The 23,590-nt window shown below is 38.4% G+C and overlaps 1 protein-coding gene across 1 annotated transcript in view; it reads right to left on the bottom strand.

Moving 5' to 3' along the window:
* Window positions 1-12,529, bottom strand: part of ACN9 (ACN9 homolog (S. cerevisiae)) — a 44,748-nt gene extending 32,219 nt beyond the window's left edge. The window contains exon 1 of the mRNA XM_006880374.1: window positions 12,356-12,529. Coding sequence (XP_006880436.1) covers window positions 12,356-12,529 — 174 coding nt within the window. The remainder of the gene's footprint in view (window positions 1-12,355) is intronic.
* Window positions 12,530-23,590: the final 11,061 nt, after the last annotated feature.

Raw genomic sequence — 23,590 nt, 5'->3', positions numbered from 1 at the left:
ACTCATAGTGACCCTACGAACGAAAGACCTGAACATCTGTATAACTTTGGTCGTATCTCCATGTTCATAGTTTCCAGAGGCCAGCCATTGTGCAAGTGGCTACTACTCTTGCTTCTAAGCTTGTTTTAATTGGGAAGATCCACCAAACACTGTCCACCATGGGTAACCATTATCGCTTTTGGCACATCAGTGTTCAGCATCACAGCAACCATGAGCTACCTCTGTACAGCTATGGCAGCCTTTGGGAAATAGGGAGAACTAAAAACACTTTTTACTTCTGATTGGGAACAAAGCATAGCTGCTCTGGATTTTTAGTCTGTAAATCACACAAGAGATTGTCTTTCTTCAAACTGCTGGTAGTATGGCCTTCGGATTAGCAGTGCAACTCGCTACAAACTAAATCACATCAACTGGTATATGGATTATTTTCATTAATTGGGGTTGTTTTTAAAGAAATTATAGTAAGTGCCTTCATTATCAGAATGTGAAGAGCCACTGCCTCAGAGTTCAGAAATCGTTTGCACTTAAACTATTTGTAGCATTTTGTTTGTTTTGCTCTTTTCATAATAATATTTTCAAAGGAAAATAAATTTTTAATCTTTTCAAGTAAAGCTTAAATATTTTAGTGGTTTAGACCTTAGTAATAAAATATAATTTACTTTATAAATTCTTTAAGTTATAGCATTTTCAGAGTACAAAAACCAAAAATTTATAAATAAATGTGATCTCACCTCAAGGATTATGCTAATTAAACATACAATGGGAAGATTCTCCAATCTCACAGGCCCAGAAGAATAAATCAAGTAGCTTGACTTTAAAAGTTTAGTCTATCAACAAATTTATAATAATAAATCTGTTGTTACTATGTACCATCAAGTAGGAACTGACCCAGAGCTGACCCTCGAGTGGGTTTTCAGAGGTAATAAATCTCAAGGCAGGAGAAGGCCTATCTTCTTCCCATGGAACAGCTGGTGGATTTAAACCATCTGCCTTCCTGATGGCAGCACAGCTCCTTATCCCTAGACCACCAGAAATGCCTAGAATAAATTTACTTAATACATTTATTTAAACAGTAAATATACTTATGCAACAGTAGGGTAAAAGATAACATTAAAACACAAAACTGAAAGAGCAAATTTGTCAATCTATGTTCAATACAGTCAAAAAGATAAAGAGTAGTGAAGCTGTGTTGTTTTTAGGTGCCTTCAAGTGCAGCAGGATTTGCAGTGAGGGTGACAGAGGACTGACCCAGAAGTTCCTAGGCTGCACTTTCTATGGGAGTACATTACAAGCTGTTATTCCCTGGGTCTGTGGAGCTTCTAGGTGAATTCAAATCTTGTGTTTGACAGTCTAGCACTTCATATTTGTGAACTCAGTCAATGATGACTGTCAAGTTAGAACCAACTCATAGCTGACCCTCCCGTGGGTTTCCTTGGGCCATACACAGCACGGGAGGACCACCTTTCTCCTAAAGAACAGCTGAGAGGTGGGTGGTCTTTCAGGTAGCTGCACAGCTCTCTACAGACCAAGCCACACGAGCTATCCCGCTCCACAGTACAGTCAGAGGACTTCAGAAATGGATTACTAACAGGATGTTTTCTACTGTCACCAGTGAGGCCTAGAGAAATATTCCTCATGTTAGCTACTTCTCATCATTTTAATTCCATGTTTACTCGGCAACCTTCTAAACACTACTTCGCCCCCCAGATAGCTTAGTAGAGGTTTGCAATCCCTTTATTAGCAATTCTGGAAACAAAAGCTCTTTCAGAACTCATCTAGTAGCTAACCTAAAACTCAAAAAAATTCCCTGCTGTCAAGTCAGCACCGACCCACGCCTGACCCTCCCGTGGGTTTGCCAAGGTTATAAATCTCTTGGTTTTCCAAGGTTGTAATTGCACAGGAGATTGCCCAAGTCTCTCCTGCGGCACACATAAGAGATCTGAACTGCCAGAGAGGTGGAGCCTTTGGTTTTGGTACCACAACTCCCTGAGGACTGTAGGATAGGAAGGATAGAGGATATAAGGAGTTTATTAACACCACTTAATATAAATAATCAAATGTTTTACTGCAGAAATAGTAATGTATTTGATAACAAAATACCATCCCACATCCCATCAAAGTGCTGCTTAAAACACAGCACATAATCTTTATTGCCTTTCTAAAAATCTAAAAAGTTGTGAATTCTGAGACATATCTAGCAAAGTGTTTCCTAGGAGTGAATGAAAATATTCTGACTCTTGAGAAAGGTGTACCCTTTACACCACAGCTCCATCTCTCCCAACCACAGAAGCTCACATCCTGGTTTAGATTTCATGATACAGATTTAGTTAGTGTGAGTCTTCTCAAGATTCTCATCATCTTTGGGGTTCATGATCCATTGCAAGGCTTTATCCTTACAACCACAAGAAGGCACAGACCTATAACCTAGATGCTCTTAGAACCAAGACACCAAGATTTTCAAGACATCAAGTAATCCTATTTCTTTGTCTTCTATCCCCACCACCACCAGTTGTTGTTATTTGCTGAGTGCCACCAAGCAAATTGTTACTCTAACACAGTAGAACCACCCCATAAAGTTGTGTAGGCTTTAATCTTTACAGGAGCAAATCAACATAGCTTTTCTTCAGCACAGCTGACGGTGGGTTCAAACCTTCTAGACAGCAGTTTAACCACTATGCCACCAGGGTTCCTTTGCCTAACCTGTCAGGGGACAGATTCACAGCTCACCTTTCTCCCTTCTCAGTCCTCCTCAGTCAGCCTTCATTCAAACATACAATACTTCATAAAAGAAAAGGTTAAAAATGGAAATAATGCACACCAAACCCAAGTGAGGAGAGAAGATAACCCTCAAGAGCACCCCTCCATGAGGTTTCTGAAGATGTAACTCTTCTTACACTGTCCATCTTTCACTCAAGAAGCAGTTAGTGGATTTGAACCATCAATCTTTAGGCTAGAAGCCTAATACTCACTATATGGCCAGAGCTCCTTAAAATAGAACAAAATAAAGTAGTAAGTTAATTTTCTTAACTGTCAACAAATTAAGTTCTTGGAAACTTATTAGATATTTAAGTACAATCTCCTAGAAATTAGACTTTACATGTTGCTTAAAAAGATTTAATAAAGCAAGGCACTATAATGCAAGAAAACCATGATGCTTCTTTTCAGAATTCAGACCAGAATCCTAAGAATTCAAATTGTTTCTACCTAGATAAAAATTAGTAACTAAAGTTTAATTAATTTCATTTATAACAAGCAGAAAGAAATCACACTAGAAAGAAAACATAAGGCTAATACTTCATTAAACATGAAAATAGCAACGTTAAACCGACAAACTTAAGACATTTGACTCGAGTGAATTTGTTTCAAGTCCTTTACGAAACAAGTTACAAAAACATTCAGTACATCCAACTGAATTTTTAAAAATACTTATCAGGTTTTTTATAATCACCAGAGTTAACACATGATCTTTGCAGAGAATCTGGAAATAATTAAGGATCAAAAAGAAAATTTAAAAATCACCTTTAATTCTTGTTGTTATTAGGTGGTGTCGAGTTGACTACGACTCTTTGTGACTATGAACAATGGATCTGAATCCTGCCCTATTCTGTGCCACTCATCATGTCGGACACGCGAGCCCACTGCTGCAGTCCCTGTATCAATTCATCTCATGTGCTGAGCCTCTGTTTTTCCCAGCATAATGTCCTCTTCCAAGAACTGGCCCCTCCTAGTAACATGTCAAAAATAGATGAAGTTTCACCACCCTTCCCTTTAAGAGCACTCTGGTTACAACCTTTCTAAGACATATTGGTGTTGGTTATTTTTTCCTTTTGGCAGTCTATTCTAACAGCCACAAAATAATAAATGTTTACTCTTAATTATACCATGAACAGTTTTCAAATGTTATTAAATCTTCTTAAACATCATTTCTAATAGCTATATATTAACCCATCCATTATATCACTACTATAATTTCATCCTTTTATCAGTGAACATCTATCATTATTGATTTAAATTGTTACTATATGCATGCACACAGCAATTCTGTTTGTATATAAATCATTAAATTTATAAAGGGACCGAATGGAGGTCTGTTTTGTCTTTCATTTATTAAAGCCATTTCTATTTTTTCCTATCAAGCTAAGTTCTTTTCATGCTAATGCTATCAATCAATATACCCTATTTGCCTTAACTATTTTCAATTCAGGAATACACTTCATGTCAACTTTTTCGTTTTTTTTTTTCAAAGACAAACAACTACAATGTTGTTATTATGTGCCTTGGAGTCACTTGCGACGTATAGCGACCCTATGTACAACAACCCTAAACTCTGCTCTGTCCTGTGCCAATCACACTGTCTCTGACACTCCCATCCTGATTACCTCAGTCACTGAATCAGTCCACCTCATAGAGGGCCTTCCTCTCCTGCGCTGTCCCTCCACCCTGTAAAGCATGATGTCCCTCTCCCTCCTTACAACATGTCCAAAGTATGTCAGATGAAGCCTCAGGATCCTTGCCTCCAAGGAACCTCCCAATTTAACCCTCTCCAGGACAAATCTGTTTTCCTAGCAGTCCATGGTACTCTCAATACTCTTCTCCAGCACCACAGCTCAAAGGCATCAATTCTCCTTCTATTCTCCTTAGTCACTGTCCAACTCTCTGATGCATAACAAGTGATTGCAAAGACCATGGCCTGTATCAGATGCACCATAGTATCCAAAGAGACACCGTTGCTCTTCAGCACTTTAGAGAGGTCCCTAACAGCAGACTTTCCCATCACAATACATCATTTAATTTCCTGGCTGCTGGTGCCAAGAGTGTTGACTGTGGAACCAAGCAAACTAAAGCTGTGTACAATCTCAATCTCTTCACCATCCATCCTGATGTGCCAATTGGTCCAGTGGTGAGAATCTTTGTCTTCTTGACATTGAGCCTCAATCCATATTGAAGGCTGCAGTCCTTGACCTTCTGCAGCAAGTACTTCAGGTCCTCCCAGTTTCAGCAAGCCAGGTTGTGTCATCTGCATAACACAGATTGTTGATGGATCTTCCACCAATCCTGGCTCCACACTTCTCCCCATAGAGCCCAGCCTCCCAGATAATTTGTTCTGCATACAGGTTGAAAAAGTATGGAGATAGGACACATCCCTGGCGTACACCCTTCCCAACTTTAAACCCTGCAGTGTTTCCTTGCTCTGTTCTGCCGACTGCCTCCTGGGTCCAAATATAGGTTTCACATTAGCATGTTCAAGTGTTCTGGGATTCCCATTCTTCTCAGAATAAGCTACAGTTTGTTATGATCCACACAATGCAATTATTAATTCTATTTTAATTTTAATATATAACTCTAATTCAGAAAAAGAGTAAATAAATCATCAGTTGCATCAGTGAAACGTGTAAAATGAATCAAGCTATTTGATTCAATAGCTTTACCTCAAAACAGAAGATAACTTTCTGGTGCCTCAATTTCAGCAGAGAAAAAAAGATTTCCACTTTTGAGACAACCGTAACCTAAAGAAACTGTATAAAAATTATACACAAAATATATATGTGCCTGATTTGCTAAACAGTTGTATTTCATTAACTTCTATTCTCCTTTTATTATTTAAAAAAATCTTTCAAATGTGTTCCAATTAGCTCTTGAGGCTAAGAAAAGTAGATTACTACCTAAACAATATTTAAATATTTGTCAATAATACATTATGATGTAGGTGTAAGAAGATAGAAGGTAGACTAAGCAGCTCCTCTTTCCGTCAGAAAAAAAATATGAAAACTAGAGAAAGAATAAAATGTATACGTTACAGCAGGCAAGTGAGCACATTTCAGAGGAAAAAACCCAAACAAGTACTCTTCTAACATTGCAAAAGTGAAGCGGTTTTTTAAAAGCATTCATTTCCAAAATTTTAACTATATATCCTTATGAGGTAAGAATACAAGGTCCTATGTGACTATGTGACTACAAACAAGCCATTTCAATCAACAGTTTATCTTCAAAATAAAAGTATTCAAGATTTCCAGTTCAAGGTGGCTTATTGGAGAAATCACCGCAACTTTTTTCTCTCCCTTCCCAAGTAAACTGAATTGGTATCAAAGAATCTTTTTAAAATAATACTCCGCGAAGACTCAAGAGGGGAAGGGATCCATCTGCAGCCAGAAAAAATAAACAAATTTTGGAAGAGGAAAATCAGAGAAGAATGCTATAAATAAGTAGGGTAAAAAGAAGGCAGTTTGGGATACACGGAGAAGGGTATACAGCTTAAGAGAAAGCCAAAATGTAGAAACCAAGTGAACTCACTATCAGGTGGGTAAGGAAGGCAGTGTGAGGGAAAAAAACCAAAACTCAAATGTAACAAAATCAATTTCATGGAGACAATTTCCAAAGTTATAAATATTGACAATAGCCTCATCTCTCTCCACCCCACCCCGCCACAGCACAGCTTGAGGTTTTGAGCCTGTGAACCTTTTGTACCAGGCTTTGCACCAGGCTCTGTTAGCCTAAGAGCAATTTTCTGATCAACAAGTCCATCTACATTCAAAGCCTTCTGTTTCTCACTGCTTTATTCATTAAAATATCAAACATTAATACCAAAGCATAAAATATCAAACTGAAATTCACAGGACACTTTAGCATGAAGGAAGCCAAAGAAAATAAAAATGTCTTCATAGAAGAGACCAATTAAGGAACAAATCAAAAAAATATACATTACTTTATTGTAAGTCCCTGATATTAATATCTAACCATGTGTATGAATTATTTTGTTTAAAGAGTTCAAGTGCATTAGCTTGGAACAGAAACTGGGGGGGAAAAATCCGTTAAATGAAGCAACCTGAAACTCTCTTTTCAGTCAGTTCTAATAATCTCTATGTAAAATTTCACATGCATTTGTTTTCTTATAAAAGCAATGATACAAAATACATTTTTCAATCCAAAAGTACTAAGTAAAAATAAAATTAATACTATGCACACATAATCTTTTTTCTTAAATTCTGTGAAAAATTTACTTCAGCATTTTAAGACTGAATATTATATACTCAAAAAGTTCTGATGGCATAGTATGCAAGTTGTTATGGTACTTAACCAAAAGGTCAAGAGTCCAAATTCACAGCAGCTCTGGGAGAAAGAAAGACAGTATTCTCCAGTAAAGACTTACAGCCTCTGTAACCTGATGGAGGGTCACTTTGAGTCTGACTCAAGTCAAAGGCAATGGGTTTAGTTTTACTACATGTACACACATACACAAACATGTACATGCATGTGTTTTAAAAACATGATAAGTGATATATTATTATACTATTACTATTATTTTCATTTAAATAAAAGAAATATATATCTAGTTCAAGCTGTTATGTGCCATCAAGTCACCTGCAACTCATAGTGACCCTATATACAGAGCTCTGAACCCCGCTCTGTCCTGAGCCAGTCTCCTAGTCTCCAACACACCTACCCCTATTACTCCAGTTACTGTGTCTTCCATCTCCTTGGGGTCTTCCTCTCCTGCTCTGTCCCTCCACTCTTCCAAGCATAGTCCCAAGTCTCCAAAGACTAGTCCTTCCTGGCCACATGACCAAAGTATGTGAGACAGAGCTTCAAAATCCTTTTGGTTTCACCCTCTCCAAGACAGAACTGTTTGTTCTCTAGGTGGTCCAAAAAGTCTACTATAAAAAGTTGAAGTTACATGCAATACTGACCAAATTACAAAACCGTAAGTTATCATTAGTTATAAGTAACCATTTGTTATATAGCACATCTCATAAGTAAGATATTCCTAGGCATTTACACACCATCTTTAAAGTTTCCCTGAAAAGGTAAAAACTTGAGATTTGTTGTTGTTGTTAGACACCGCTGAGTACAACTCCTAGCAACCCTTTAAAAAACAAATGTGAACCCTGTCCTATCCTGTGCCATCCTCATCATCTCTGACAAGCCTGAGCCCATTGCTGCAGTCACTGTGTCAATCCGTCCTGTTGAGGGTCTTCCTCTCTTTCACCAACCCTCTACCTCTCCAAGCATGATGTTCCTCTCCAATGAACAGACTCTCCTAGAAACCCATTGAAAGTATGTGACACAAAGCTTTGCCATTTTTACTTCCGAGGAGCATTCTGGACGCACCGTTTTATGTTGCAAGAATAAACTGTTACATATTTCTTTTTAGCTTTTTTCTATTTGTTAAGGACTATGATATGGCTATAATTTTTTAAATAAATTGTAAGTTTTATGTAGAAAACATTTATTTATGATATATCACCTTTTAATAAACAATAAATCCCCACAAAAATATATTTGATACCCAAAAGAAACAGTATCACTGACAAGATAACTGAATAACCAACTTATACTTGGTATATGTACTCTCGTCTGTGCACACATGCCCTCGTGTGTACACACACACACACACACACACGTACGTGCACGCTCCATCTACTGAACAGAGAGGTGATTCATTCTTTTTCGTCCACAAGCTAAAGTACAAACTATAAATCAAGATGTTCAAAAGCAACAAAATGCAGTCCCCAAATTAAGTAAGAGAGGCATATAATTATAAAAACTAGCATAATATCCAACTAGCCCTAATTACACTAGGTTAAGGAATCTCTAAATACAGGTGACATGTAACTTAACCATATATTTTTATCTCATTATCCATTTCGAAGTCAGAAACAGATAAGCAAATAAATAAGAAAAAGATTTCCCATGTGAGTTACAAATAGATGGCTTCATGTAATCTGCTTCATTACTTCCTTTCTAAAACAAACACAAAATAAAACAAAATGCAAATGTGAAGTGTGATAAAAAGACATGGCAGAAATAGAATGTATAGACAATGAATATTGTAAAAGATCAGGAAGAGCTCAATCTAGGAAGAATAGATGATTGAACAATGATCAGACAATAAGGGTATTGCAATTAACAACTTGGAACAGGTTATATACAACTGCTCAAGTAGGGAGGAGGGAAGGAGAGGAGGAAGAAAAGACGGGGGAGAAACAAAATAACAACAATGCCAACAGATATTAGTGGAGGGATGAGTCATATGAGGAATAGGTAAGGTGAAGTGAGGAACTGATGAGACGTGATGATAAAAGGCATTGGTGAAGTTCAGTTAATATTTCAAACCATAAAGTATATGACTGTATACAAATCACTAAAATAAAAATTTTTAAAGTTTGTGGGTTTGTTTTTTTTTAAGCCATGATAGATAGTGGATTAAGTATTGTTGTTGCTGTGCTGTTGTTATGTGCCGTCGAGTCGCTTGCAACTCATAGGAATCCTATGTACAACAGCCATAAACTCTGCTCTGTCTTGTGCCAATCACACCGTCTCCGACACACCCATCCCGATTACCCCAGTCACTGAATCAATCCACCTCATAGAGGGTCTTCCTGTCCTGCACTGTCCCTCTCCAAGGACTGGTCCCGCCTTACAACATGTCCAAAGTATGTTAGACGAAGCCTCAGAATCCTCGCCTCCAAGGAGCCGCCTGGTTTAACCCTTTCCAGGATGAATCTGTTTGTTTTCCTAGCAGTCCATGGTACCCTCAATACTCTTTTCCAGCACCACAGCTCAAAGGCATCAATTCTCCTTCTATCCTCCTTAGTCACTGTCCAACTCTCTGATGCATAACAAGTGATTGCAAAGACCATGGCCTGTATCATCAGATGCACCTTAGAATCCGGAGAGACGCCATTGCTCTTCAGTACTTTGGAGAGGTCCCTAACAGCAGACTTTCCCATCGCAATACGTCTTTTAATTTCCTGGCTATTGGTGCCAAAAGTGTTGACTGTGAAGCCACGCACACTAAAGCTGTGAACAATCTCAATCTATTCACCATCCATCCTGATGCTGCCAATTAGGCTGCTAAAATGAAAGGTCAGCAGTTCAAATCTACCAGTTGCTCTGCAAAGAAATGAGCCACTCTGCTTCCATAAAGATTTACAGCCTCAAGACAGTTCTACTCTATCCTCCAGGGCCACTAATTTAGAAATGACTCAAAAGCAGCAGGGCTCATTGTATGATATCTAGACTATCATACAAGTCGAAGAAATCAAATAGAATCAAGAAGAGGTGAAAGGAAATGTTTCTTTTTACAAATAGCTTAAAAACCACTTCTCTGTCCTCTCCAGTCAATATTCCTACTCATAGCAACCCTCCATCAGTTTCTGAAGCTGTAGATCTTTCTTAATTGGAAACTTCCCATCTTTACTCCCGTGGAATGGTGAGTGGATTCAAACTGCTGAAGAGACCTTTTGGTTAGTAGCCAACATCTTTTTAATCCTTCTTTTCCATTGCTGGTGACTCAATGGCACATAACAACAGGCAACCAGAGCTAGGAAAAACTAAAGACAAAAGAAGAACAGTTGTTCCAGCTGTACTATACTGTTAAATGCTGTCGAGTCGAATTTTTCAGAAATATCATAGTAAGTAAAATTTCTGATCAATCCAGGCCTAATTTCATTTATTTTTGTTGTCTCCTGGTAGATTTAACAATAGGATTACAATGGATATTTTAACAACTAGCTATTGAACAATCTCCTGAACTTATAAAAGATATTAATATATGTAGAAACTGAATAAAGAATGTATAGAAACTGCATACTATCATTTGGATTCTTCTGTAAATCTAAAATTATTTCTAAATAACCACAAGAAAAGAAAAAAAATTTTTTAAATGGTGATACTGCACCTCCTATGTTGGTCAACACATTCATTGTTATTAAACTTGAATTTTTTTAAAAAATGTGTGGCTTGTGTGAGTTACAGCACAATCAACAAGCAACACATATTTTTAGTATTCCCAGTTCTTTTTGTTTCTCCAGTTCTTTTTTATCCCTTCTCTCTTCTCCAATTTATTACCAATTTAGTCTTGTTTCGTAGTCTTTCCTACCTTTTCCTTACAACCTGTCTAAATTCTTATACTTCAAGATTTCTCAAAGTGCCCTCTTTCTTCCCAGCTATCCTGCCACAAATTGATCTGGCATAAAACATGTCACATAACAAACCTTAATATCTTGTAGTAACATGATAATTAACAATTTTCAGGGTGTTTCTGCATGCATTTATACACATTAATTTTGAAGTGTGCACTGCAAAACAATTGCTATCATTATTTTATGGCTAAAAGTATAAAACTGAAAATATTAAATGCTTTGACATTTACTAAAAACCTGAGTCTGGATTTCAAGGCTTTCCTGACTCTATGACGAAGTGCGGATATTTTTTAAAGTGCTCCAAATTTAATGACAATTCAACTCTCCTGGCTCCAGGTAGACTAATGACATTTAACACACCACCATTTTAACAAGGTTCCACATTTCACTATTGCCCTAAATATCCTTTTTTCAAGCTGAAAGGTCTAACTACCATCAAGAATTCTAGAAATCAGTGGGAAAACTTCGCCTTAACTATAACCTTTATAATTTTTTTTAAACGTTACTTTTAAAAAGTAACGAGGTTTTCAGCCATTAATGTTTTAGGCTGAAAAACAGCTTACCTCTACTCTCACTGCAAAGCTGCCATGTGCTTACGTGAGAAAATTCTATAATGTCCAATTCTATTAAGTTGATACATGCGGACAATCATGCTGGGCTTCTAGCCCCAGGATCTACTCTAAGTTTCTTTTTTCTCCATCCATTAAAAAAAAAAAAGTAAAGACTAAATCTTCAATGTATGTGTCTGTTTAAGATTTAGTGCAACAGTGCAAGGCAATAAAAGAACACGTGAACTGATAACATAGACAAATGACTCAAATTCTGACCAGCACGTTTCTCCTTCGCTGCATGTAGTTCCCCACATAATCTTTTATACAGTTACTTGATTTCTCTGCTACATGTAGTTCCCTACATAATCTTTTATACAGTTATTTCTCTATTAGTGAAGTAAGAAAATTACTAAAATCCAACAAAGAAGGCTGGGATTAAGAACAATCAATTATGGGCATTAACCTCTCACTGAAAACTGAGTAATCAAAGAGCATTAGTTTCACGGGCCGGGGCAAAGGGCTGCCAGAGAGTGACTTCTTTGGAGCATTCCTCAGTGACTGATTCCAGCTCGGGACCTGCCATTCCCACCCTCAAGCTCCTGGCATCAGCAAGCAAGCTGAACAGAATCGGAAAGGCTACCATAACGGGATCTGCTCCCGTCATGGGATCTGAACCCGAGGGAAACGCCGGGATCTAACTTCTAGGAGTGTTGTGTGAACAGCTTTACGATGTTTAAGTCTGAAAAATGGGCTGCTGCTCTGCTTGATCCTGCCTACAGAGCCTGCAGGATTAGCTCGAACAGCCGACCTCAGGGATAAACTGGGGAAGCAAACTGGAACTCTTAAGTTCTAGGGAGCGACATAAAAGAAGGCGACACTTGCCTCCCACTCCTGTAGGAAGCGCTGGGCCTCATCAGAACCAACGGCCTTATGTCTCCTAAATTCATCCTTCACGTACTGGTCCCCCAGGGATTTGAGGTCTGGGGGCAGAACGCGATGTAACTGCAAGATGCGACGATACAAGGCCCTGACACGAAAGGCATGCCCAGCCGGCATCGTTCGGCCGGTGGACTTCCCAACTACGCCTGCGCAAAGAGCTGCGCACGCCTCCGCTGTGTGGCTCCACTTCACTGGCAAGCCAAGCATTGGAGGACTAGAAAGTGGGCGGAAGAAGGCGAGCGACCTTCATCCGGTTTGGTCCTCTCTCGAATCAGGCCCTTCCGGAAACTTGAGCGGCAGCGATTGACTGGCTCCGTGCCCTGAAAGGGCGTGACTCTCTGAGAGATGCACTTTTGTGCTCTCCCAAGCCGCCAGCACTATATTAGTAGGGAAGAGAAGGCGTGTGGAATTTTCACAACTTAGCCTTCCCATTAATCTTTACGCTTCTGATCAGAACTGAGAAAGCCTTCGTCAAAATCAGCCCCTCCAGGAAGCCTTCAAGAATTGCTACTACTTGTCCTACAGTCCATTTGTAGTGTTTTCAAGTTGTGACCTTTCAGAAGCACATTTCCTGGCCTTTATTGCCTGGATCCTTTGAGCTGGGTAAAACCTCCATTCTTTTGATTTGTTGTCTAGCACTTCACTCTACACTTGCTTACTCAAAGTGCAAAGTAGCTCATATAGCTGCTGGAGATAAAGGGTAAGAATGTAGACGTTTGTCTGATTCCCTCACAGACTGGATTTTTTTGAAAGGTGAAGATTACCTGCACTCCTTACTTGGTGTTGAAAGTAGGGCCTTATGTGCTCTGACTCTACCATAGTACCTTGCAAATAAAAAGCGCTCCACTTTATTAATTTGAATGGAGTTTTTCCTTTTACTTTGCTTCAGAAAAAATATTTGCTTAAAAGAATACAGAGCATTTCTTTAAAATGGATTTAATTTAGTATAGTGGAAAACCACATTAATGTCAAGGATCTGGTGGCAATGTGGCTATTTTATTTCAGGAAATCTTTTCTATCTGTACTTCATCTGTTAATATTCCTGTAAATTGAAAATTAATTTCTTGCTCAAATTTACTATTTTCTCTGGTTTCCTTTGAGGTTAAAATACATGTATAATAAATTCTTTCAGAGCCAAAGTGCCTATAAAAATGTGGAAAAAACCATTCTGCCAGTGAATTAATAAAAAATATTAAAATAATTAATTCAGCCTAAAAGGAATAGAAAAATTCCAGAGAGCAACTGTGCTCAGAATTGGCTGATGGTGAGTGAGGGAGAAACCAAAACATAGGGTTGCTCTTGAGGAGAGGAAATAAAATAATTAAAAATTCTCATTTATATAAGATTGGAACAACTTATAGCTGACCCTCATTGGGTTTCTCAGACTATAACTTTTAGGAGAGGAGAGTGTCCCTCTTTCTTTCAGAGTCACTGGTAGATTCAAACTGCTAGAGGGCTTGGAATTAGTACTGCAGTTCTCTCCCTGAGAATAATTACAGATAACTTTTCTTTTTGACAGTATGCTGGATGGGGGGGATAAAGTTGTTTGGTTTTTTTTTTTTTGTGAGGAAAAACCTTCCCTGTTTCTTAAAATGTAATCTGACCAGTATTTCTTTTGTGGTCAAGTAGCCATAAGTGCTGCAGATAATAACTAAATTATATTCCTGGCTGCTAATCAGCAACCTATGTTATGCAGATGACACAACCTTGCTTGCTGAAACTGAAGAGGACCTGAAGTGCTTGCTGCAAAAGGTAGTCTTCAATACGGATTGAAGCTCAACATCAAGAAGAAAAAATTCTCACTATAGGGAAAATTGGCAGCACCATAATAGATGGAGAAGAGATTGACCCTGTTAACAATTAATTACAGCCTTCTCAACTCCACAATCAACACTCTTAGCACCAGCAGCCAGGAAATCAAAAGATTAATTTCACTGTGAAAATCTTCTGTCAGGGACTTCTCCAGAGTACTGAAAAGCAACCATATCAGACTAGAGACTAAGGTGCACCTAATCCAGGCCATGGTCGCATCAGAGAGCAGGACAGTGACTAAGGATGATAAAGAATAGATGCCTTTAAATTGTGGTGATAGAGAAGAGTCTTGAACATACCATGGACTGCCAAGAAAGCAAAGAGGTCTGTGTTGGAGAGGGCGAAACCAAATTTTCCTTGGAGACTAGGACTGTGAAGCTCCATCTCATATACTTTGGGCATATGGTCAGGAGAGACCGATCCTTGGAGAAGAACATCATGCTCAGAAGGGTAGAGTGACAGCACAGGAGAGGAAGACCCCAGATGAGATGGATTGATACAGTAACTGAGGCAATGGGGATTAGTATGTCAGAATTAGTGTGACTGGCTCAAGACAGGGCAGGCTTGAGAGCTGCTGTACAGAGGGTCACTATGGGTCACAGGTGACTCGACGGCACATAACAACTACAATCTCCCATGAGATTTATAGCCTCTGAAAACCTGCTTTGAGTAAGCTAAGGGTCAGCTATGTATTGGTTTCAATTCCACAGCCATGAATGACTGCATTTTTTAAACCATAGGGTACTATGGAGTTCCTAGGTTCACACTACTAGCCCAAAGACAGCCTATCAGTCTTGGTTCAAATACACTTACAGTTCCTCAGGAGAAAGAGGGCTCTCTCTCCTCCCATGCAATTTTCAGCCTCAGAAATCCAATGGCAGGTCAGGTATGACTCAGTTCTAACTTGACTGTAGCAAGTATCAGGTAATCCAGATTAGTATGCTTCGTGCAGGGCTTTCTTTTATCCTTCCTCCATGTGTTTCTTTGTCCTGTGTGTGTTATTCAGGAAGTCACTCAGACACTTGGTGCCTGAATTTATCTCAAATGAACTAAAAATCAAAATCAGACTCATTGCCATTAATTCAGAACTGACTTAATAACTGTTCCTCTATTTGGTTCCCAAGGCTATAAGTCACATATGAGATGACCATCTTTCTTACTCGCAACAGCTTGTAAATTAGAACTTCTAGAGAGGTGTGACCTTTGAGTTAGCAGCCCAACTCTCTATGCAGTTGGCCACCAGTTGTTGAGAACAAATCTGAACATCAAATCTGAATCAATCCATGACTTGCCAGCAGGTTTTCAGAGGCAGTAAATCTGGTGAGTGGAGATTGCATGGTTTTCTCCTGTGGAGTAGGTACTAGACTCAAACCACATTATCTTTAAGATGGCAGAACACTTCCTTAACACTAAGCTAATAAAAAAATATAAAATATGTCAGAGTATGCAACATATACCAACCATAGTATACTTGTAGTGAAGCCTAAAAGTTCAATAGCACACTGCTGCAGTGCTGTGGTCTCCTGCAGAGAGAGAAAGGGAGAAACAGCTAATAGAATTGTGACTATCACATGAAGTATTCTTATCTGTCATCTTTATGGAAGCATTGCTGGCTTTTCCTTTGAGAAGCCCCTGGTTGGGTTTTAACTGGCAATTTTAAGGTTAATAGCCAAAACCAAACCGTTGCACCACCAAGGGACCTAGTTCATGTATTTATGTATCAAAAATAGGTCTTGCTTACCAATAGCTGTTAGGCAGTTTGCAGCAAAGGTGAGAGAGAATTAAGACTGATGGTGAGAGACTTAGAAACTATCTTTTGTCATTAGATACTGAGACAGATAATGTACTCCTAGGGATAAGGTTTGTTTCATATGTGGCTCAGTTTTTAGTATATGCTCAAATTCCAAAACCTTAAGCACTGAGAATAATAAAAAGCAAAAGCCTAGTGCAAAAAGCTTCCTTTGACACAAACAACTTTTAAATGCTGGGAGTTTTGACATGATAAACAACCCCAGTGTAAACCTTTCAGCAAGATACATATAGGGGACTCTGCCAAACCAAAGCCAGGTGGTTCCAGTCCACCAGCTGTTCCAAGGAATAAAGATGAGCCATTTCCTTCTCTGTGATTTACAGCCTCTGAACAATGAGTGTGGTTGCAGTCCATCTGACTTGAAGGCACGTAACTTAGGGAGCTCTGTATTCTAGTTTTAGAAAGCTGCATGCACTACTAACTCCAAGGCAGTGCCTCTCTGGTAGTGCAAACCCAGCAGCAGCTCTGCAAAAAAGATACACAGTCTTCTCTGGAGCAATTTTTAGCCTCAGAAACCTATTGCAGGGTCAGTTATGAGTCAGTTCCAAATAGACCACAATGTGTAAATGATCAACATCAAATAACACATTGCTGTCAAGAAGGAACCAACTCATAGTTGACCTTCCAGTGAGTTTTCAGAAACTAAATCATTTGGGAGGAAATTGCACATCTCAGTCTACCTGAAGTACCAGAAATAGTTTCTCATAGTCTTAAAGTTCAATGTATCACTAACTGGCAGTGGCAAATGTGTCATTTTATAATGTAATGTTAAGAATAAAATACATTCATAAAAACCTAAGCTTAACATATAGTTCAAGGAAGACAAAACTGAAGAAAGTCAATCAATTCACAGAAAGTCAGTTCTCCGAAAGATGGCTTGGAAAAACCATTGGTTTTAATTTAGTATTTTCTTGAATTTGGGAAATATGTTGCATTTCTAGAAATGTCAAAGTGAAACTAGATATGTGTGCATTTGGAGAGAAAGGACAAACTATAATGAATATTTTAAAGTATCTATGATTATTGACTAATAAAAATAGAAAATCAATCAAGAGTCCAAAATGAGATATTGATAGATCTCAACGGAAATACCAATGATTATTACTACATGAGCTAGAAAGCACTTGACAAATGCAACATTAAGTCCAGGTTTTAAAAATAATAAAATAGGAATCAATGGATTCCTCTGCACAAAGCCAACACCTTTAATGATGGGGAAATATCTATCAAAGTAAACAAGCTTTTGAATGGAAACTGGAACACATTTAATATTTCTTTAATGATAAAAGAATTTCTGGAAAACAAACATAAAGCGGATTTTTTTAAAACATTGCCTAGGAAAGTAAGTGAGATTTTTGAGATCAAGGTATAAAGGAGAGGGAGAGGAATTAGATGTTTCAGAGTTTGCCTTTTTTTAAAGTTTGGTTTTTAAACAGTGACAATGTTTTACATGGTAAAAATAAAATTAAACTAAAAAGAGTAAAAAGTAATATTGATATTAAAAAAACCCAACCAAAATAACTTTTAGACTTCTGCTTTGATCATATGCTATAAGTTTTATTCTCAATAATTTTAGAATTATTGCAATTGTTGTTGTTAAGTGTCATCGAGTCATGCGACCCTATGAATGTAAGACCTGGACATCTTATAACTTTAATCCTTTCTCCAGGTTCATAGTGTTTCCAGAGGCAAGCTATTACAGAAGTGGATGCCACTCCTGCTTCCAAGCTTATTTTAATCGAGGAGTTCCACAAAACACTGTCCACCATGGGTAACCATTATCACATGTGACACATCAGTGTCACAGTGTTTAGCTTCACAGCAACCACAAGTTACCTCTGTACAGCAAATGGACTTATCAGGGTTAAGGCAGGCCTGAGGGCCGTGGATTAGAGTCACCACCTTTGGCTTGGGAGCAGGACTTTCTGTCCACCAGGCCAACTTATCTCTCTCTATGCTAAATAATAATATTATTGAAATAATGCATTAACATGCATTTTCTCTTTAACCAAAATTCATTTACATTATGTTAATTGATTTTGTTGACTTTTAGAACTATTATCTAATCTTATTGCATTATTATCAGTAACTATGACTTGTCATTCATGAACTTATTCTTATTTATCAGACTTCTTTGTGGCTTAGTAAACAATTTTTGTGAATGTTCCAAGAATACTTTAAGGAATATATTATTTGCATAGAACAACAAATTCTATTCTTATATAATTATTATAATAATAAACTATCTCTATAGAAAATAGGATATAGTATATGCTTAAAATGAGTAAATTATGTTATACAGATAGTTTATATCTATCTATAATAAAATATCTTGTATCTGATTCATAGTGTGAGTAAGAATATGAGGGGAAAATATGTTATTTGTATCTTATATATGCAAAGTTCTATATATATATATACATTTTTAGATTTACTTTAATTATATTACATGAATTCTCAATATTTTGTTTTCCTTTACTATAAGTTCTTTCCATTTCAGAAGACTGAGCACTAATACCTCTCAGTGTGATTATTAATTTGTCAATTTCTCCATGCAGTTTTATCTCATTTTTCTTTGTGTATTTTGAAACTGTGTTATTAAACACACAAAGATTTATGCTAGTTAGATATTGTTGGGGGGTGGGGTGAAAATCAGTGAGGACTCTAGTTATTAAAAATCAAGAAAAAATAGTTTATTCCATCATGCTGTGAAAAAGAGCAAAGATAGATAGAGTGGGAGAATTGGACCGCCAGCAAGCCAGCTAAACTGACAACTCCTCCAGAAGGTTATATTTTACAGAAAAATTTATTCAAAGTTATACTATTGGAATTTCATTTACATTAAGATGATAAAGGAAAGGGGGTGTCCATACATTTGGTTTTCTAGCTTCTTAGATAAAAGAACCTTTGATATGAGTTCCAGCCTCATGTCTTCATCTTATCAAAGATCAGGATATTCACATTACACAGAAAGTGGAAACTCACAATAGGTGTTACAAAAGGGGATAGAGAATCAGAAGAGGCCATCTAGTCCAGGCTGACAGGGCATAGAAGTGTAAATGGGGCAGACTACATACTCTGTTTTTATGGGCTACTTTCCTTTTAAGATGTAAATCCTATAGGTGCCTAATACAAGAGCTTTGCCTGCAAAATGGGTGAAACTGAAGAATTAACTGCCATGGAGGTTTCTCTGAAGTTTCTACGGGCCATATGATGTCAGCTTCAGCTTAATATTCAACGGTTATCATTGCTTGTCAGCCTGCATAGTTGGTTTACACTAAAACAATCTATACCTTTTAGCAACATGAAAGAGTTCTCATCATGAGACACTAAAAGACTGGGAACAGCATAAAACAATACTCTTTCTCTTCTAAATTGTATGTTACATATTCTCAGTCTCTCATTTGCAAAGAAATTATAGATGAGTGGATCTAAATTTCACCTTAAAATATGGGCACAATGTCAGGTAAAGAAAAGGCATAGAAAAGTTTTTGTTTTGTTTTTAAGAAAAACAAGATGAGAAACATTGAACTTCTGTCATTAAAAGTGAAGAGACAAGCTGATTAGCTTATTAGAGAGTTCTAGTGGTTTAGTGGCAAGGCGCTGTGCTATCAACCCAGAGCCTAAAGGTTCAAATTCACCAGTTGCTCTGCAGGAGAAATATGAGTAATCTCCTCCTTAGCCATTTACTGACTCAAAGAACCCTCTGGAGGGTCAGCCATGGGTCATCTCTGACTCAATGGTACACACAACAACAATATTCTAAGCAGTAGTAACTATAGTACCCTAGTGAAAAAGGAGTTATATTGCCAATTCAAAGGTAAAGGGTTCGAATCCACAGCTGCTCTTTGGATCCCATGTGATGTAGCCTCCAGAAACCTGGTAATGAGTTGATTCTGACTAGAAGGCAAGGAGTAAATGTTCTAACTGGAGGGCAAGGGATTGCATTTTGAATTGAGGCAGTAGTAGGAAACAGTCCTTTAAAGAAAAAGAGCATTATCATTTCTTTTAAAATGGTCTAATTTTATAGATAATAAGACTGAAACAAAAAGTGTGAAATGACTTCCCAAGTGGACTGAATGTGAATTATAAAACTAAGTGTCTTAAGGGGGGGAAAAACCCACAGAATTCACCATGCACTGTTAACTTGGGCTGAATGAGGATTCCCATGAACTGGAAATGAATAGAATGGGGAGGTACTAGAAGTTTTTAAGCAGAAAGGACATGACTGGAACAGTGCTTTAGCAAAGAATCCAGCAATCATGTGCAAGACAGACTGTTAAAAGAGTAAGTGAAAACATGCATTCATACAAAGGAAAGATATTGCATGAACCCACAACAACAGCATGCTGTGCATTGAAGAATATAATTTACCGCTCTGCACTTAAGTGCAGTGCGTGATAAAGAGAAGTTGCAAAAAGGAGAGTGCCTGCAGCTCCAGGAGTACAAGCAGGAAACAATAAATAGCATAGAATGTAGGAGTGCATGGGACATGGGAAAGGAAAAAGAATGCAAAACAAAAAAGTCTCCAGGTTTTTCATCAGGGAGATGACAATGACAAAGACAAAAAGGGCAAGGGAAAATTCCCTTAGAAGCTCATTTCCTTTTATTCACATTGTATTTGAAGGAGCAATCTACATTAAACGATGCAGTGTGTGTGTGTGTGTGTGTGTGGTGTGGGGGGAGAATGAAGCAGTGAAATGTTGTCTAATAGAATCCATGCAATCCTCTAGTAATCTAAGTCAGTGTTTCTCAGCTATGGTGTGCTATGTTGTTGCTGTTGTTGTTGTTTGGTGCTGGTGAGTCATAGACGACTCATAACAACCCTATGAACGAACGGCCTGAGCACGGTTCGTACATAGAGTTTCCAGAGGCAAACCATTTCGGAAGTGGATGTCGCTCTTGCTTCCAGGCTTGATTTAGTTGGGAAGCTCCAGCCAACACTGTCCACCATGGGTACCCATTACCACGATTGGCACATCACTGTCACAGTCTTCAGCATCACAGCAACCACGAGTTACCTCTGTACAGCAATGCACAGACCAGTGCTATACCACCTAGAAGAATGTTTGACAGGAAAACAATTTGAACCTGGCCGAGGGCCGCAGATGAAAATCACCCACCTTTGGCTTGGTAGCATAACTTCCTTTCCACTAGGCCAACGCAGCTCTCTCTTTGTCGTTGTTATTGTTGTTTAGTGCTGTTGAGTTGTAGACGACTCATAGCGACCCTATGAACGAACAGCCTGAGCACTGTTAATACATAGAGTTTCCGGAGGCAAACCATTTTGGAATGGATGCCGCTCCTGCTTCCAGGCTATGGTGTGCTATAGACACCTGAAAAACTGGTTTTTAAAAACACATTATTCTCAGGCTCCATTAGGGAGCTGTGGTAGTTATAGTTTGTAGGGAGTTGTGCTGCAAATTCAAAGGCCACACCTTTCTTGCTATTCCACTCCACTAGTGTCTCTAGGGTACAAATATAGACAATCTCTCAAAACCTGCTACAGGATCAGCTGTGAGTCAGTTCTGGCTCTTTGGAGGTGACTGACTTACCCTAGTCTGCCTCTCTATTGGTTCTAATGAGTGAGTGGATTATAAGGACAGGTCTAAATTTCATCTTGGAGACACTTCCATTATGGAAAATTTACTAAGATATTAATATAGATAATGACAGACTATCTTACAAATTGGTTCATCCTAAAGAATCCCTACAACAGTGAGGGCAAATAGTTTTATAAGGCTAACAATATTTCTCCATCACAATAAATGGAGAATGACTGAAATTACCAACAACTTTATCTTATTTGGATCCACAATCAACACCCTTGGTACCAACAGTCAAAAAAAAAAAAAAAAAGCATCACAATGGGAAAATTTGCTTTCAAGGACTTCTCCACAGTTCTGTGGAGAAAAGATTTCAGATTAAAGATCAAGGTGCTCTTGATCCAATCCATAGTCTTTTCAATTAATGCATCTGAAAGTTGCACAATGAGAAAAACTGATGCTAGAAGATTTTATGTTTTTGAGTTGTGGTGTTGGAGAAGAGTACTGAATATGCCCTGGACTGCCAAAAGAACAAATAGAGATGTCCTGGAGAAAGTGCAGCTCCTTAGAGGCAAAAATGCTAAAACTTCATCTCACATACTTTGGTCATACAAGGAGTCAGTCCTTGGAAAAAGACATCATATGTGGTGAGATGGTGGGTCACCAACAGAGAGGAAGATTCTCAACAAGAATGATTGATATAGTGATTATATCAAAGGGCTCAAGTATATCAGAGACAGTGAGGAAGGAACCATTCATAACAAGTCATATTTTGAACCATTAAATTGTGGTTCATCTCTGAGGAAAGAAGTATCAAGGGGAAAAGACAGACCTATAACTGTTTATATCCACATTTATAAACATGAACTCATTGCCATCAAGTCAGAGTTGACTCATTGCTGACCTGCCAGTTAGTATCTGAAGCTATAAATTGCTTGAAAGGAGATTGCTCATCTTTCTCCTGAGGAACCTCTGGTGAATTCATATCACCAGAGAAGAATGGCCTTTGGGCTGTGTAGTGTTAAGGGTTTAGTGTTCAAAATGCCTTTCCTAGCCATTGACTTTGACTTTACTGTGGATAGGTGAGAATACGTGAACAGAATAAGTTAATCTATCCACAAGGGAATTAGTGTTATCAGTAAATTGAGCTGATTCAAAGGCAGATTCTGGGAATCTTAACACCAGCAAAGAAGCAGTAGACATGTAGTGCACTGTCTTTAAGGCCAAAGATTACTGTGTTACTTACTTAGTTGGGGCCTACAGGGGCAACAGCAGCCAAATTATAGAACCAGATACCCAACATGAGACGGAGCTGACTTGGGACTGCTGTTCTACAGAACCAGAGCTAAGAGCCTTTTGTTACTGAATGTAAGGGGTTCTTTCTGTAGTCAATTGCCAGTAAGACAAACAGGCTGCAATATCCGTAAGCACTTTATTTCAGATCTGTGGATGACAGAGGGTCGGCCTCAAAGACTGCCTCCCCTACTGGGAGAGGGCTTTTATATTAGGGTCAGACAGCACTTACTTAACAATAAACTTTTGTTAGTAAAATCAAAGAATTTCGATGACTAAAACAGTTCATATTTGTTGTTGTTGTTGTTAATGTGCCATTGAGTTGCTTGCGACTCATAGCAACCCTATGTACAGCAGCCCTAAACTCTGCTCTGTCCTGTGCCAATTGCAGTGTCTCTGACACTCCCATCCCGATTATCCCAGTCACTGAATTAATCCACCTCATAGAGGGCTTTCCCCTCCTGCGCTGTCCCTCCACCCTCCCAAGTATGATGTCCTTCTCCAAGGACTGGTCTCTCCTCACAACATGTCCAAAGCATGTTAGACGGAGCCTCAGAATCCTTGCCTCCAAGGAGCCACCCTGTTTAACCCTTTCCAAGATGAATCTGTTTGTTTTCCTAGCAGTCCATGGTACCTTCAATACTCTTTTCCAGCACCACAGCTCAAAGGCATCAATTCTCCTTCTATCCTCCTTGGTCATTGTCCAACTCTCTGATG

This window comes from Elephantulus edwardii, unplaced genomic scaffold, assembly GCF_000299155.1.
Source record: "Elephantulus edwardii isolate Elephantulus edwardi_28Jun2011 unplaced genomic scaffold, EleEdw1.0 scaffold00007, whole genome shotgun sequence".
Lineage (NCBI taxonomy): Eukaryota > Metazoa > Chordata > Mammalia > Macroscelidea > Macroscelididae > Elephantulus > Elephantulus edwardii.
Note: the sequence above shows the minus strand (reverse complement) of the source record. Positions and strands in the feature narration are given on the sequence as shown.